The sequence below is a fragment of the Lissotriton vulgaris genome, chromosome 8, assembly GCF_964263255.1.
Source record: "Lissotriton vulgaris chromosome 8, aLisVul1.2, whole genome shotgun sequence".
NCBI classification, from domain to species: domain Eukaryota; kingdom Metazoa; phylum Chordata; class Amphibia; order Caudata; family Salamandridae; genus Lissotriton; species Lissotriton vulgaris.
The window spans coordinates 742364219-742378178 of NC_141696.1; the positions used below are offsets into that span (position 1 = coordinate 742364219).

Consider the following 13960-nt stretch of genomic DNA (forward strand, 5'->3'; position numbering starts at 1 on the left):
AAAGAAAGCATTGATCCTTTCACTTCCAAGCCTCATCAGATCCTACCTTATCTGCTGTCCTTGGCTAAGTCGGGACTAGCTCATTCATCGATTAAGGACCATTTGGCTGCATTATCAAGGTTCAGAAGGACAGGGTCTGGTCCTTCCTTGTGGTCTTCCAGAATTATTAAGCAATTTCTTAATTATTTATTTATTTATTTTAAAAATTTATAGAGCGCGGCGTATACCCGTGGGTGTCTTGGCGCTATAATTTGCTGAAAATCCCAGAATAAGGTGGTATCTTCCTTCAACGAACAGGACTTAAGGGCTTGTTCAGGGTCTGTCCACCAGTGAGACTGCCCCCTCCTACATGGCATTTAAATCTAGTCCTTTCTCAACTCATGAAGGGCCCATTTGAACCAATCCATCGTTCTGACATGAAATACCTTTCGTGGAAATTGGCTCTCCTCCTTGCTCTCACGTCGGCTAGGCGTGTTCGAGAATTGTAGGCTTTGACCATCCAAGAACCTTTCCTTCAATTCAAGAGAAACACTGTGATCATGAGAACTAATCCTAGGTTTATGCCTAAGGTTCCCTCGGATTTCCACTTGAATGAGCCGGTCATTCTGAAGGCGTTCTTTCCTCAACCGGCTACGCCAGCAGAAAGAGCATTGCATTCGCTGGATGTGCAACGGTGCTTGAAATTCTATTTAGAACGTACTAAAGGTTTTCAAAAATCCTCACAGCTATTTGTTGCCTTCGGAGGTCCAAGTAAGGGCCTTCCGCTATCCAAACAGGGTGTTTCAAGATGGATCACGAGTGCCATTCTGCATTGTCACAAGGCTGCAGGAAAACCTCTAACTGGAAAGATCCGAGCACATTCCACAAGATCTGTGGCTTTTTCAACAGCCCTCTTAGCGGGGTACAGATGAAGGACATTTGCAGAGCTGCTACCTGGAGCAGCGTCCACACCTTTACCAAACATTACTGCTTGGAATCCTTGCAACAAAATGATGCAGCAGTAGGACAGACTGTCCTGAGGAACCTCTTCAACTGATGGTGAGCTTTCCTTTCTATCCCACCTTCCGTATTACACGTTTTGTATCTTATGTCATGTTGCCTATTGCTATAATTTTATGATGGCAAAATGGGATTTTCTTGCTAACTGCTTGCTACTCTGATACAAAGCATGGGAATCTATGAAAGTTCCAATACTCGGGTAAGAAAACAAGTTACTTACCTGTAACTTTAGTTCCCCAGTATTGGTAACTTTCATAGATTCCCATGCGCTCACCCACCTCCCAGAGGAAAGCTCCGCCTACAACAGATATGGTGTCTAAGTACACAACGGCTATGAAAATCTGAGGCTCTGAGGTTCCTTCAGGAAGGTTCTAAGGGGTGAGGCACTTCTGATTGGCTGATGCCTAAGTTTGGTCTCTTTTACACAAAGAGGGTGATATGCTACAAAAGGGAATGAGGCCTAGGCCTTTTTCCTTTGTCTTTTGTACCTACAGCTATGGTATTTTTGTTACCGAGACTCCCATTCCGACAACGGGGAATGATACAAAGCATGGGAATCTATGAAAGTTACCAATACTGGGGAACTAAAGTTACAGGTAAGTAACTTGTTTTCATATGGTGCACTCCAGGCATATGGCCACATAAGGGTATTTGTTGGCCACTTCTAGCACGTGAACCGTATATCTTTCTGTATAAGGCAATGGTTAACATGAGTACATGATGGAAATAACCTGGTATTAGGGCGCTAAATGACTGTATTCCTTAAAAGGGAAAACATTGGTATTTGGTAACAGAAAGAGACAATTTTCAGCTAATGACAAGCTGATGTTTGAGCTAATACCGAAAGGTAAAATCGTGTTTTATCAAAAAATAGAAACTTGATATACAAGGGAAAAAAAATGTATTTACCAAAATGAAAAGTTTGCTACTGAATTCTAAACGGGGGCATTTTAAAAAAAATAACATTCAATTGGTCTCTAAAAACAGCTAGTGCCCACCCCGGCTAGAATCTGACGACCACACTTTTCTTATGGCAGGCATTCCAGCCACATGGTGGGCAAGGCTGGCATAACGTGGACATCCATATAAAGTGGCATCTGCTACCCACCTTCCTGTGAGTCTACCCTTGACATTCAGGAGATTCCATGTTCTCCAAAGCATAAATAGCATACAGTGTTCCTCCGTTGTATAATGTATCATTTGGGGCTAAGATTCTCCCTAACATTTAGTCTGCACCTCAGATTATATCACAACTTTTGCCATGCAGCCACCCTTCCTGGCATAACGTGCTTATGTCTAATATACAACAGTCATTCCTGATACATGATAACCCTCTCTGGCATCTAGCAAACCTCCTTGACACATGGTGGCCCTCACTGAGATATGGGGACAACTCCTATTTTCCGTCCACTCCAGGCATTTGATTGGGTAGGCTCTACTGCCCCCATGTGCTCAGCCCTTTCATCCATACGCTTTCTCTGGTCACACCAGGTATTTAGCGAACATCCCTGGAATTCTGTTGCTGTATACCATGATGGAAAACATCTTTGGCCTGACAGTGATTGGCCGTCCCTCACGTGTGAAGGCATAAAAGCGTATTTTGAGAAAATAGATAATCCATACATTTGAGGAAAAGCTATTTCCCAAAATGAAAACTACTATTTGAGGGCAAATGTGTAGCAGATGTTTGATGAAAATAGAATGTGATGTAACAACGCGATCAAAATGACCGAGATATGTTACATTGCAGTTTTTAATACACAAGTCGTTACAACGACTTGCGCTGGAGGGCGCTGGACTTAGGAATAGTAAGATTTACTATTCCAACACCTGTTTACGTACAGTAGGGAAGGTGTTGGAATAGTAAATCTTACTATTCCTTAGGTTATAGTGCTATCCAGCGCAAGTTGATGTAACAACTTGCCTTGTAATGGCTGCGTTGCAACTGCATCGCAGTGTACTCACCGCGATGTAAAGGATGTTTCCCATCAAAATACAGTCATTAATTACAAAAATGAAAAGCTGGTATTTCCTGCCATAATGATTGTTTTCAGAAAATCGCTGTTTTTTTATTTTATTTACATGCAGTGACTTTTCCAGAGCATTTTAAACATGATAGTTGAGTAGTAACTCCTGCCGAGTTAGGCACGCATATTGCTGATTTCCTTGTTTCAATAAGGCACTTGCTGCTATGGCTGTTATTTCATGGCTCATTTAAATGCATTTCATCATCGTCATTTAAAGATTATTGGTTACGTTATATAAACTAATATTCTGCTCTCATTGCCAGCAAGACCCGTAAGCAACTTCATCTTATGTGTGCTAAGGAAGGTTCCTTACTTTAGTTAGGCAGTGCCCTTATGCTGAAGGCAAGAGGGTGAGGCGACCAGAAACTATTTCTTCCAAATTCGTTTTGCCGGTTCAGCAATGGAAGGGAAAAGTAGGGAAAGGCATTCTTGTCCTGAGATTGTCCAGGTTTCTGCATGTGCAAGCCCATGCTTGACATGTGAGAGTGAAGCAAATGTTTTATCAGTCCTGACATTTTATAATGCTTTGTCGAGTAAGGAATTGGAAGTAAAGGTATTTATCGGTTTCCTTCTAGCTGATCAATAATGTATCCTGGACTCCATTCCAATGCAGAAGTGTAACTGTGACATTCTGGGTCACACTGAGTGGTAAAAGTATCAATCTGCAGTACACACCAGGTCCTAAAAGCACAGTGGTCTAGTGTGAAGTTAAGTTCTCGTTCATAGGAAAGCTTGACCAAGTATGCTAAGTGTTGGAACTGGCCTTTTTTGCAGGGCTATCCCCAAACTCTTTGCCTTTCTGCTGTATTTTTTCTGACCTGTTTTTGTTGGTTTTCTGACCCTGGGCACTGCTGGTCAGTTCTAAAGGGCATGTGCTCTCTCTTGTAAAGTTGGGAAGATTGGTCTACACTTATTTGGCATGTTTAATTTACCTGTAAGTCCCCTGCACAGTGGTATCTCCTATACCCATGGCCTGTAAATGAACTGCTACTAGTGGGCCTGCCATTAGAAATAATGGGGTGACCCTGTATCCCTCAGAACCTGGGTAAATATACAAAATAAGGAAAATCGGTTCTGTCCGGTAGGACAAATCATTTGTACACGGTATTCAATACCTTAAAGACATTTCCAAAAAACGCACCAAGAGAACACAACTTGGATAAGCAGTAAATGGTATTCTTTACTTTTCAAAATGTATTGAAATGGCTGTCGAGTGACACAATGCACAAAAACAAAACTACACAAGACTCAAGTGTACAATGAGTGACTTATTGTGATAGGTGATAGTTTTGCTATACAAGAAGTGACAAGAATGACATGTGAATACAAATAGGGGGAGGCACTTTATGGTCAGGTCCAAACTACAAGCATAACCCTCCGACAGGGATTATGATTTCCTGTTCAATTCAGGGGATTGCGTTGACTGATAATGACGATAACGTCGACTTTGGGACCCTAGAGATTGGTGCGGATTAATATGCAGCCAGAGCGGGTCTTCAGGATGGCAGGTGGGGGAGGGATGGCAGCCGCTATCAGTGGATCCTAGTAATTCGGAATCCTACTGGAACCAAAGTGCATTGAGGTGTCAGCCGGCACCTCAGACACACCGGTAGGTTGTGGTCTTACTTATGCAAACTTCACCAGCCGGTTGAAGTAGATTAAGTGGTGGCCGCCAAGACTATCCTGTGCTTTGAAGAAGGAGACGTCCTGATCTTTCATGCTCAATTTCTTTCTGAGGACTAGTGGGTCTGGAGCGTGGCTCATGCCAGCCACAGGTGTAGCCTTTCAAACCTCTCTCAGGCCTCTGCCGCTGCAAGGCCTACCCGCACAGTTTACTGCCGTATTGACGTGGCATTTAAAATGGTTGCCACTCCTGAAACTCCCCTTTTACTACATATGAGTCACCCCTAAGGTAGGCACTAGCTAGCCCTATGGGCAGGGTGCTGTATAGGTAAAAGGTAGGATATGTGCCTTAACTGTGTGGCATGTTCTGGTAGTGTGAAACTGCCTATTTGGTTTCTCAATGCTGTGAGGCTGCTCCTCCCATAGGTTTGCATTGGAAATTCCTTGATGTGTGCTTCAATGGTAATTTCTGATAGGACAGGGGTAGCATGGCTATGTTTGGAATGGTAGTAATACATCCTGCTTATTGATTCAAGTGCATTTGTTATTACTATTTTAGAAATGCCACTTTTAGAAGTGGGCATTTCTGGGTGCTTATGACTGTTTGTGCCCTGCCAACTTGTGTATTCAATATCTGGTTTAGACTGACAGGAGAAGGGGATATGCATTCACCCTAGACAGTCACCAGGGGGTTGATGTGTGTTCTGCCTTTCCTGGGTGACTCAGCGCTGGGCTGAATAGAACTTAACTGCATTCAAAGTGGTGGTAGGAGCTGCACTTGCACCTGAATAGGACTGTGCCTGACTTAAACAATGCTGTCTCCCCAACTGTAATGTGTCTGGAGCCAGGGCTTGGGATTTAATGGAGGTGCTGTGCACTTCTAAAAAGTGGTTGAAGTTCTCCAGGACAAACTTTTGCAGTGTAAGTACAGGGGCTGTGACCCCATATTTTTAGACACTGCGTGGACATGCAACCAGATGTTGCTGGCTCTAGAGACTGCACCTTGCCAGAGGATTGCCAAGAGGAACTGCCATTGGACTTGATTGCTTGGAGTACTGTCCTGTTGGGCTGGGAGAATGACTGCAACTCTTCGTACAGAAACCCTTGTTTGTGGCCTTGTTTAATCTGTTGTTGGTGCTGCCAGTGTTCTCCGAGGGGGCCAGCACATGGGGAGTGCCGGTTGATGCCCTTGATACCAGAGTGCATGGTGAGCTCTTTGTTGACCTGCAGAAAGAGCTTGCAGAGCGTGGTATTTTTCCTATATTTTTGGGGAAAGCATGTGAGGAGCGCTATTGTCAGCCGGCAGCGCATGCTGCGCTTCACCATCCAAGTGATTCTGGAGAGATGGGAAGGGGGAGCTGATGAGGAAGAAGCACTCTCCCTCTCCCCGCTCGAGACTGCCTGTGATGTGAGCATGGAGGTTGCCTGGCAACCTATCGAAGTGGAGTGCAGCCACACCCAATTTCCTGAAGACCAAGGGCAATGGCCCGGGTGTTGCGGCCACTGTTGAAGAGGCGGGAGGAGATCAGAGGGACTCCGCCAACACCGGATGGGGGTGAGTGGGGTCTAGCGACGCAACGGAGCATCCACCGGAGAGAGGCATTCCCTGCGACTCTGAAACAGGAACCTCGCAGCCGCACAAGACCGCCAGATCGCACTCTGCTGCAAGGAGCCAGCGCCCCTGTGTCTCCCGCCTCGGAGACCTAAAGAAGAGCTCCCAGCGAGACAGTGGTGTTCTGCCTGGATACCTTGCTCCTTTCTCCTTCCACTGCATTTTGGTAGTGGCACCTCCCCCTGCTGCACTCGCGGGGGAGCAAATTAGGTCTCACGCGTTCCCTGCAGCATAGGTACTCTCCTCCTACCCTTATGAAATTTCCAGGACCATAACTGGAATACGTTAGTCCACGATGCTCAATTCTTTACATGCAAAGGATGCCAGCAATTTAGACTGTCATGCTCTAACCAATGTCTAGCAGCAAATTTATGGCCTAGAGGATCATTTTAATTAAACATACTGCATCCCACAACAAAGCCCAGAGATACATAGGCAATTCGAATTCAAAACCTTTATTCGGTATGTTTAAAACAACCGTAAAAGTATACATAATAAAAAGCTAAATACATTACACATGGGTAGCATAAGAGTTATAAAAGATTATACAAAGCAATATTCAATATACGACAAGGAAACAAAGTCGGTCATATTTATAAATGTTTAAAATCGGTTCAATCTCCATTTGAAAACAATGTTAAGTCATCACTATAATGAAACAGCGATGCTTTCCGTATGTTATTGCATTAATAAGAAAAAGTGCTACATTGAAACAAACCCTGGCATTGTTTAATTTGGACAAGTATTTTAAGGCAGCAATATGCGATCCATTGCCATACGCAAGCAGCTGTGGTTTAAGGTAATAACTTCTAAAACCAGAATAAAAACTACAAAACATCATAAAGTGCACAGTGCTTTGCTTACTTTGCCCATTACATGAACAAGGAGTCAAATCCAAGGGACACATTTTCCTGTTGGGGAAGGCAACGAGATGATGGACAATTTCCAAACTGGATCTTACTAGTGCAACACGATGCATGAGATTAGGAATATAAATTAAATAGTCTTGACAACCCTCATTTCCAGTAAGTGTTAGATACAACTTGATAGTTGGTTTCCTTATCGCACAATCCAGCCGGACTTCCCTCTTATAATTCATAAAAGTTTCTCTAATAGACTGCTTACTAAGGGCCCGATGTAGCTAATCTCGATTTACCTACTCTTAAATACCGAATCATACCGATTCGGTATTTAAGAGTAGGTAAATGGGATGTAGGTAATTCCACTTTTGAAATTACCGAATCGGAATGATTCGGTAATTACCGAATCGGTATTTACCGATTCGGTAATTGCCATTGATTCCTATGGGCCTGTTGCACCCCTCAATTGTGCATGGGTGCACATGTTGCTGACATACATGCCCTTAGGGCATGCAACATGGCACATTTTTTAAAGCAAAAAAAATGCTTTTTGAAGGGTTTTCATTATTTACCACCAACTTCTAGTTGGTGGTAAATAACGAATTCTTAAACCCTTGCAGCACTGATTACAGTGCTACCTACATGTTAAATTACAGAATCGGTAATTTTACCGATTCAGTATTTTACCGAATCGGAAAAATTACAGATTCTGTAAAATTACCGATTCTGTAATTTAACATGCCCCTACATCTCATTTTCCAAATACCGGTCGGTAACGACCGAAATTACTGAATTTCGGCCGTTTCCGACCGGTATTTGCCTACCTACATCGGGCCCATAGTGATGTAACTAGCAGAGGGTTAGTTCGGAATGACACCTTAAATAGTGTAATGTACATAAAATCGATATAGCATAACCAAGAAATCGCCAATACATTGTCCAAGGTAAAGCAATCTAAAATGATGGACTTTGTAAAACTAGTCTCCTCTTTAATCCATATGGAGCGCCAGAGCAACAGAGGGCGAAGTGCAACTATCTCTAAAAGGTGCTGGAATCCTACTTCTCTGTGAATCATCTCGGAATAAGCTCCAGTGGTCAGACAAAGGCGGCGTTTGAGGAAACTATTTTCCTCGGTCTGAACCACTTTACTGTTGTAGTAGCCCCACACACCAGCCACATATGCAGCAATAGATAAACCCTTGCCCTATAAATTGCTGTCAACTCCTTAACTGGCCTGGAGCCCAGCTTTGCAGAATATCTAAAGACTCCAAGAGTGTTTCTGTTCATTAGTGATTTCGCTAGACCATGAACCGTTACCCGAGAAAGTAATACCCAGGTAACAAAAGGTATCAATAGAGGCTACTGGCGACTTATCCATAAAGAATGTTCTACAGTGCTTGTCCCTTAACTCACAGGCCATTGTATACTGTTTTGTTTTTGTTAATAATCAGTTTTCTAGTAGCAATAAAATCCCCAAAGGTATCCATTAAACGTTGCAGCCCCATCGGGGTCCTGGTCAGCAGGACAGCATCTTCTGCATACAAGAGAACTCGTGTGGGAGGCCCAGCCACTTTTGCGGCATCGGCATGCACAGATTGTAAATTTTGGTCCTCCTCATTTATAAATAAAGAAAATAACAAGGGGGCTATTAGGCAATTACACAGCCTTGCCGTATGCCACGTTGAACTGTGAAGTTGGTGGTACATTCACCCTGTGGGCCATAACGTACTTTATTCGCCAAATTCTCATATAGTCTTGCCAGAAAGCAGAGGATTGGTAAAGGCGCCCCCATAGCGAACAAAGTGGTCCAGAGAATTGCATGGTCTACTAGGTCAAAAGCACTGCTGAGGTCAGCAAAGCAACGATATAATCTTCCGCCTTTAGCACGTGTATACATACGAGATAAATAGGCAAATGCGAATGCCTCTGGCATTTGTAGTACTCTTCAGTTTGTGTGTGCCTACCATAGATTCGTGGGCTTCTATTGACAGTCCTTTATCATAGGATTTTCTCTGTTATCCTCTAACAGTAGTCTTACACGAGCCCCCAAATACATTTTACAATATATTTTTTTATTTTGAAAATGCATTGAAATACATTCTTTACTATACACCCGATAAAATTGCAAAATGGGGAACCAGTAATGGGACTTGCTGCCCGAGATGCAACCTATTTAAGGCAGACTCCATCCATATCTTTGCCTCTTGCCCGGTGTTAATACCTTTGATACAAAATATAGAGAGGTTCTTAACTTCTGTTCTTCACAGAAAGGTTGCCTTGTCACCAGAGGTAATGGTACTTGGGGCGGAGGATCCAGATAAACTTGAGAGCGGCCACGATTTTATATTTGTTGCTATGGCCATTTGGCGGCTATGCCTAGGCTTGGCTAGACCCGTTACCACCTACTTTCCAACAGTGGCTAGCCAGGCTTTTAGCTGTGCATAATATCGAGACAGCTATATATAAGCGGAAACGCAGACGGCGACGCGAAAGGGGCATGAAAATCTGGACTCCTCTCACACACTGGCGAGCTCTACAAAACTGATTTATTATCGATACTGTAATGTATTCATGTCACTGCTTTAATTGGTCTTTTCGTGATGCTGGGAATATATTTTATTTTGTAAATTCTCTATAATGTATATCTAAATATGACAAACACAATGTAAAGTTCATGTTGTTAATGAACAGAAAGTTTGCCTGTCTGGGGGGGGGATAAATATGTTAAAATCAATAAAAACATTTTTTTAAAAATACATTCTTTGTATAAAGCACCATTTTCTAGAATGTTATTTGGTTTGGAACAATATAGAGACTGAACAGGTGAAACCATAAAATACATTCGGATGAAAATCCAACCGGTTTTACCAATTTTCAACCTGAAAAACAAAAGGGGAAATGTAATCTCTAATATAGGTCGTAAAAATAGTTTAAACTCATACTGCATCGTCAAGAATTCTGGAAGCTACACCCTCCCATATTATGCTATGCAGGGTTAGTCGTCTAGTTCATTCTTTGGCTCAGTGATAAAGATTCCTTGCCATTTTCTAAAGGTGATTTATGACTGGAATCCCCTTGTTTTGTGCATTTTTTTTTTTCATTCAACAACATCAGTTTGGTAGAGAAGCAATTTTTGAGAGGTAGATGCCTTTCTTCCTTCTTTTTATTTGAAGTCTTACTTTTCCTCAACCTGGTTCTTCACTCACTACGCCTGCTCTCTTTGTTTAGTGCTCTTCTTGCAGAGTGAAGAAGTAATGGAGGGATGAGCATAACATTTGCATTCCAGATTCTCACTCCATAAAGGCGTGTACAATTTGTCTGCATATCCCATCAAATGGCTGAGAACAAGGGAGGCTTTGTGCCTCAGAACAAAGCAGAAGAAAGTAGTACAAGTACCTTAAGTCTAGTAAGATGACGGAGCACTCAGCCTCATCTACCCTGGCGGTCCTCATGTCAAGCTACCCCCTTTGGACGCTCAAATTTTCCATTGCATCACTGACGTTCCTAGTCCACATCAAAACACTCATTGTCTTTGCAGTCTACAGGTACCTACTCAACGTCAAGGTACTCTTCACCTTCATGATCTCTGCTGATGTCAGAAGCCTTGGAATACCGAAGATTTGCCCCAGGCTCCCTAGTGTCAAGAAGTTATGCAGAGTCAGTTTCTAAAAAATGATCAGGACAGTTTCTTCTCTGGACCTGTGGAACCCTAATCTGAGAGTACTTGTCAGTGGCAGAAGAATACCCATATGTTCATGTCTTCTTCAGAAGCGGTACAAAAGGGGGTGGTGATGGACGGAGCATCGGAATCATTCAAACACTCACACCCAGACAAAAGATCTGGGTTTAATCCATCACCGTTCTTTAGCCCACTCTGCCACCCCAGTTCAGACATGGCTATATGCAAATCAGTCTGACCCTGTGCTTCATGGGAACAGTCCAGCCCGAACTGCCAAGCCATGTCTTCCCTGGACCGGAAACAATCTTCCGAGGACCGGTTTCTGGCATTCCAGCCGTCTTCAGCCCGGCTTGCTTGAATCGAGTGGCAAAGTGAGCAAGGGACTCGCGTCTGAGCATAGCCTGACACACTTATGTCGGCCAAAAGCGGTACAAAAGGGGGTGGTGATGGACGGAGCATCTGAATCAATCAAACACTCACACCCAGTCAAAAGATCTGGGTTTAATCCATCACCGTTCTTTAGCCCACTCTGCCACCCCAGTTCAGACATGGCTATATGCAAATCAGTCTGACCCTGTGCCTCATGGGAACAGTCCAGCCCGAACTGCCAAGCCATGTCTTCCCTGGACCGGAAACAAGCTTTCGAGGACCGGTTTCTGGCATTCCAGCCGTCTTCAGCCCGGCTTGCTTGAATCCAGTGGCAAAGTGAGCAAGGGACTCACGTCTGAGCATACCCTGCCACACTTATGGCAGCCAAAAGCATTACAAAAGGGGGTGGTGATCGACGGAGCATCTGAATCAATCAAACACTCACACCCAGTCAAAAGATCTGGGTTTAATCCATCACCGTTCTTTAGCCCACTCTGCCACCCCAGTTCCAACAAGGCTATATGCAAATCAGTCTGACCCTGTGCCTCATGGGAGCAGTCCAGCCCGAACTGCCAAGCCATGTCTTCCCTGGACCGAAAACAAGCTTCCGAGGACCACCCCCTTTTGTGCCGCTGTGATATTGTGAAGTTGTACCTAAGTGGAGTGTGCCACTGCAACATCATGGCGCTGTGCCTGAGCCACTGACCCAGCAATGTGAGCCATTGTGGGATCAGCTACTGGAATAAGAATACTTAGGGGCAGCCTGTGACCCATGATGATGCAACCCACACCCTAACTCACCCAAAGGCCAGAAGCAGGCTTGCAAACATCACGAGGGTGGTAACCTCCACTTTTACCTTCTGTTTTCCTGACTTGAGTGCAGATGCCCTCACAGCCAGCGCACCTCCTCCCAGAAGAGGGAGAGGCAGTCAGACACGCTGCTGGTCCCTGCCACCCCTAAAGAGCAGATTTAACTCCACATGTGTGAGGTAAGGTCATTTAAGACTAATAAGAGTCCAAGTCTGGGAGAGAGTGAGGCGATGGGGAAAAGGGGGGAGCAATCGCTCCAATGTACAGTTGTCATGCTCCAGTGAAGCATCTGTATCTATGACCTGTGATGTGTACTATTGATTTTTTTTTTTTACAAAGATAATCACAGGGTTGGATGCTCAGGTGTTGTGGTACTGGGTGATTGTTGAGTTCTAAGCTTGAACTACCCCAACCGACGTCCCAGAGAAGCCCGTCACTGCTCGCTTTCACCCTCACAGAGTGAAATGCTGATGGTGTTGTGCTGGGCCTAGTTTGCAGAGCCACAGTAGGATGGACCCCAAAACATCAGAAGCAAACGACCCCAGTAGCCCCTCCTTTTCCCAGGGGCCCTCGAATGCGGTCTGATAATATGCATCTTAAACCTTCGATGATGAGCAGCGATCACTACCATAACTTTTGTAAATGGCTGAGGATCTCAGATGAGGCCTAAAGGCAGCACAACAAACAGGAGGTGTTTTCCGACCCTACATTGAACCACAGGTAGTGTCTGTTAGGAATGCAGGATGGATATATGAAAATGTGCGCCCTACAGTGCATTTGGAGATGATTCAGACTGCGGGCTCATACACAGTGCAAATGTTATTTCCTTTAAAAATATAAAAAAAGAGCTATTTTGGTCTTAGTAAATATAAAAAGCATTACATTATTGCACATATGCCTTATGAGCATCAAATGAAGCTCAATATGATGAGTAGATGTATAATACAGGGTGAAAAGGATGAGGTACCGCCAGACACCAATTTGAGACGCATCCTCTTCCTCAATGAGCCTAGCAGCATTCACAAAACGTGGCTTCGGGCACCCACCCATGCAACTGAAAACTGGTTGTAACTCATTTGAGTTTGAAGGTCGGAAGTATGTTGGAGATATGCTACGAGTAACTCTTACCTCATACAAAGAATATAGTGAGAAGGATCTACTCTTAAATTACTGTACCTTATAGAAATTATGATAGTGCCCAATTGTGTAATTTGTAGCCATTTTTACATTGTTTTAGTTATGTCAGTGGTAGACTATTGTAATAGGTGAAGAGTAAAGTTTGACTTCTCAGGGTGACTGAGTAGTAATAACTTGTTTTTTTTACTTTCAGTGCAATAATCCCAAAACCAAAGAGCCCAAGCTCAAAGCCGCTGCACGGATTGTTCCTGAGTGGGTAGAGTATGATACTGAAATACGGCAGTTCTTAAAACGGGTGGATGATCAGAAGAAAAATCTAACCCAACCTTCTCCGGCAAAAGGCAAGAAAACTGTGGTCTTTCTGCTGCTTTTGTGCAGTTATGTTTTAACGATTAATGTGATTTTTGCAGAATCTCAAGCAAGTGAGTAACCAGAAATTAAAAATACTCCTATTTTGAACCAAATTTTTTATGGCACCAATCAACCAAGCAAGCGAAGCAAGTCATTGTGACCCTCCCCAGAAGAACTCTCTTGTCTTTTCCATCCAAGCGTCTATCTATTTATTGTTTCATTCTTCCATCTACCTGAAGATTTCCACCATTTCACTTTTACATTGTCATCCATCCATTCATTCTTTCGTCCATTATTCAGTCTTGCACCATTCAATAAAATGGTGAAAGACCACCCATCCATATCCAAACGTATCCATCAAACCTATCCCTCAAACATATCCATCCAATACTTCCGCCATTTCAGTCATCCATTCCTCCATCTACCTTTCCATCCATCCTTTCGCTCATTCTATATATATGCACCCATCCATCCTCTCTTTCACTCATTCATC

At 43.6% G+C, this 13960-nt stretch overlaps 1 protein-coding gene across 1 annotated transcript in view; it reads left to right on the forward strand.

Annotated features, from left to right (window-relative positions):
* UGGT2 (UDP-glucose glycoprotein glucosyltransferase 2) overlaps positions 1-13546 on the forward strand; it is a 1432652-nt gene extending 1419106 nt beyond the window's left edge. The window contains exon 38 of the mRNA XM_086936163.1: positions 13310-13546. Coding sequence (XP_086792289.1) covers positions 13310-13546 — 237 coding nt within the window. The remainder of the gene's footprint in view (positions 1-13309) is intronic.
* Positions 13547-13960: the final 414 nt, after the last annotated feature.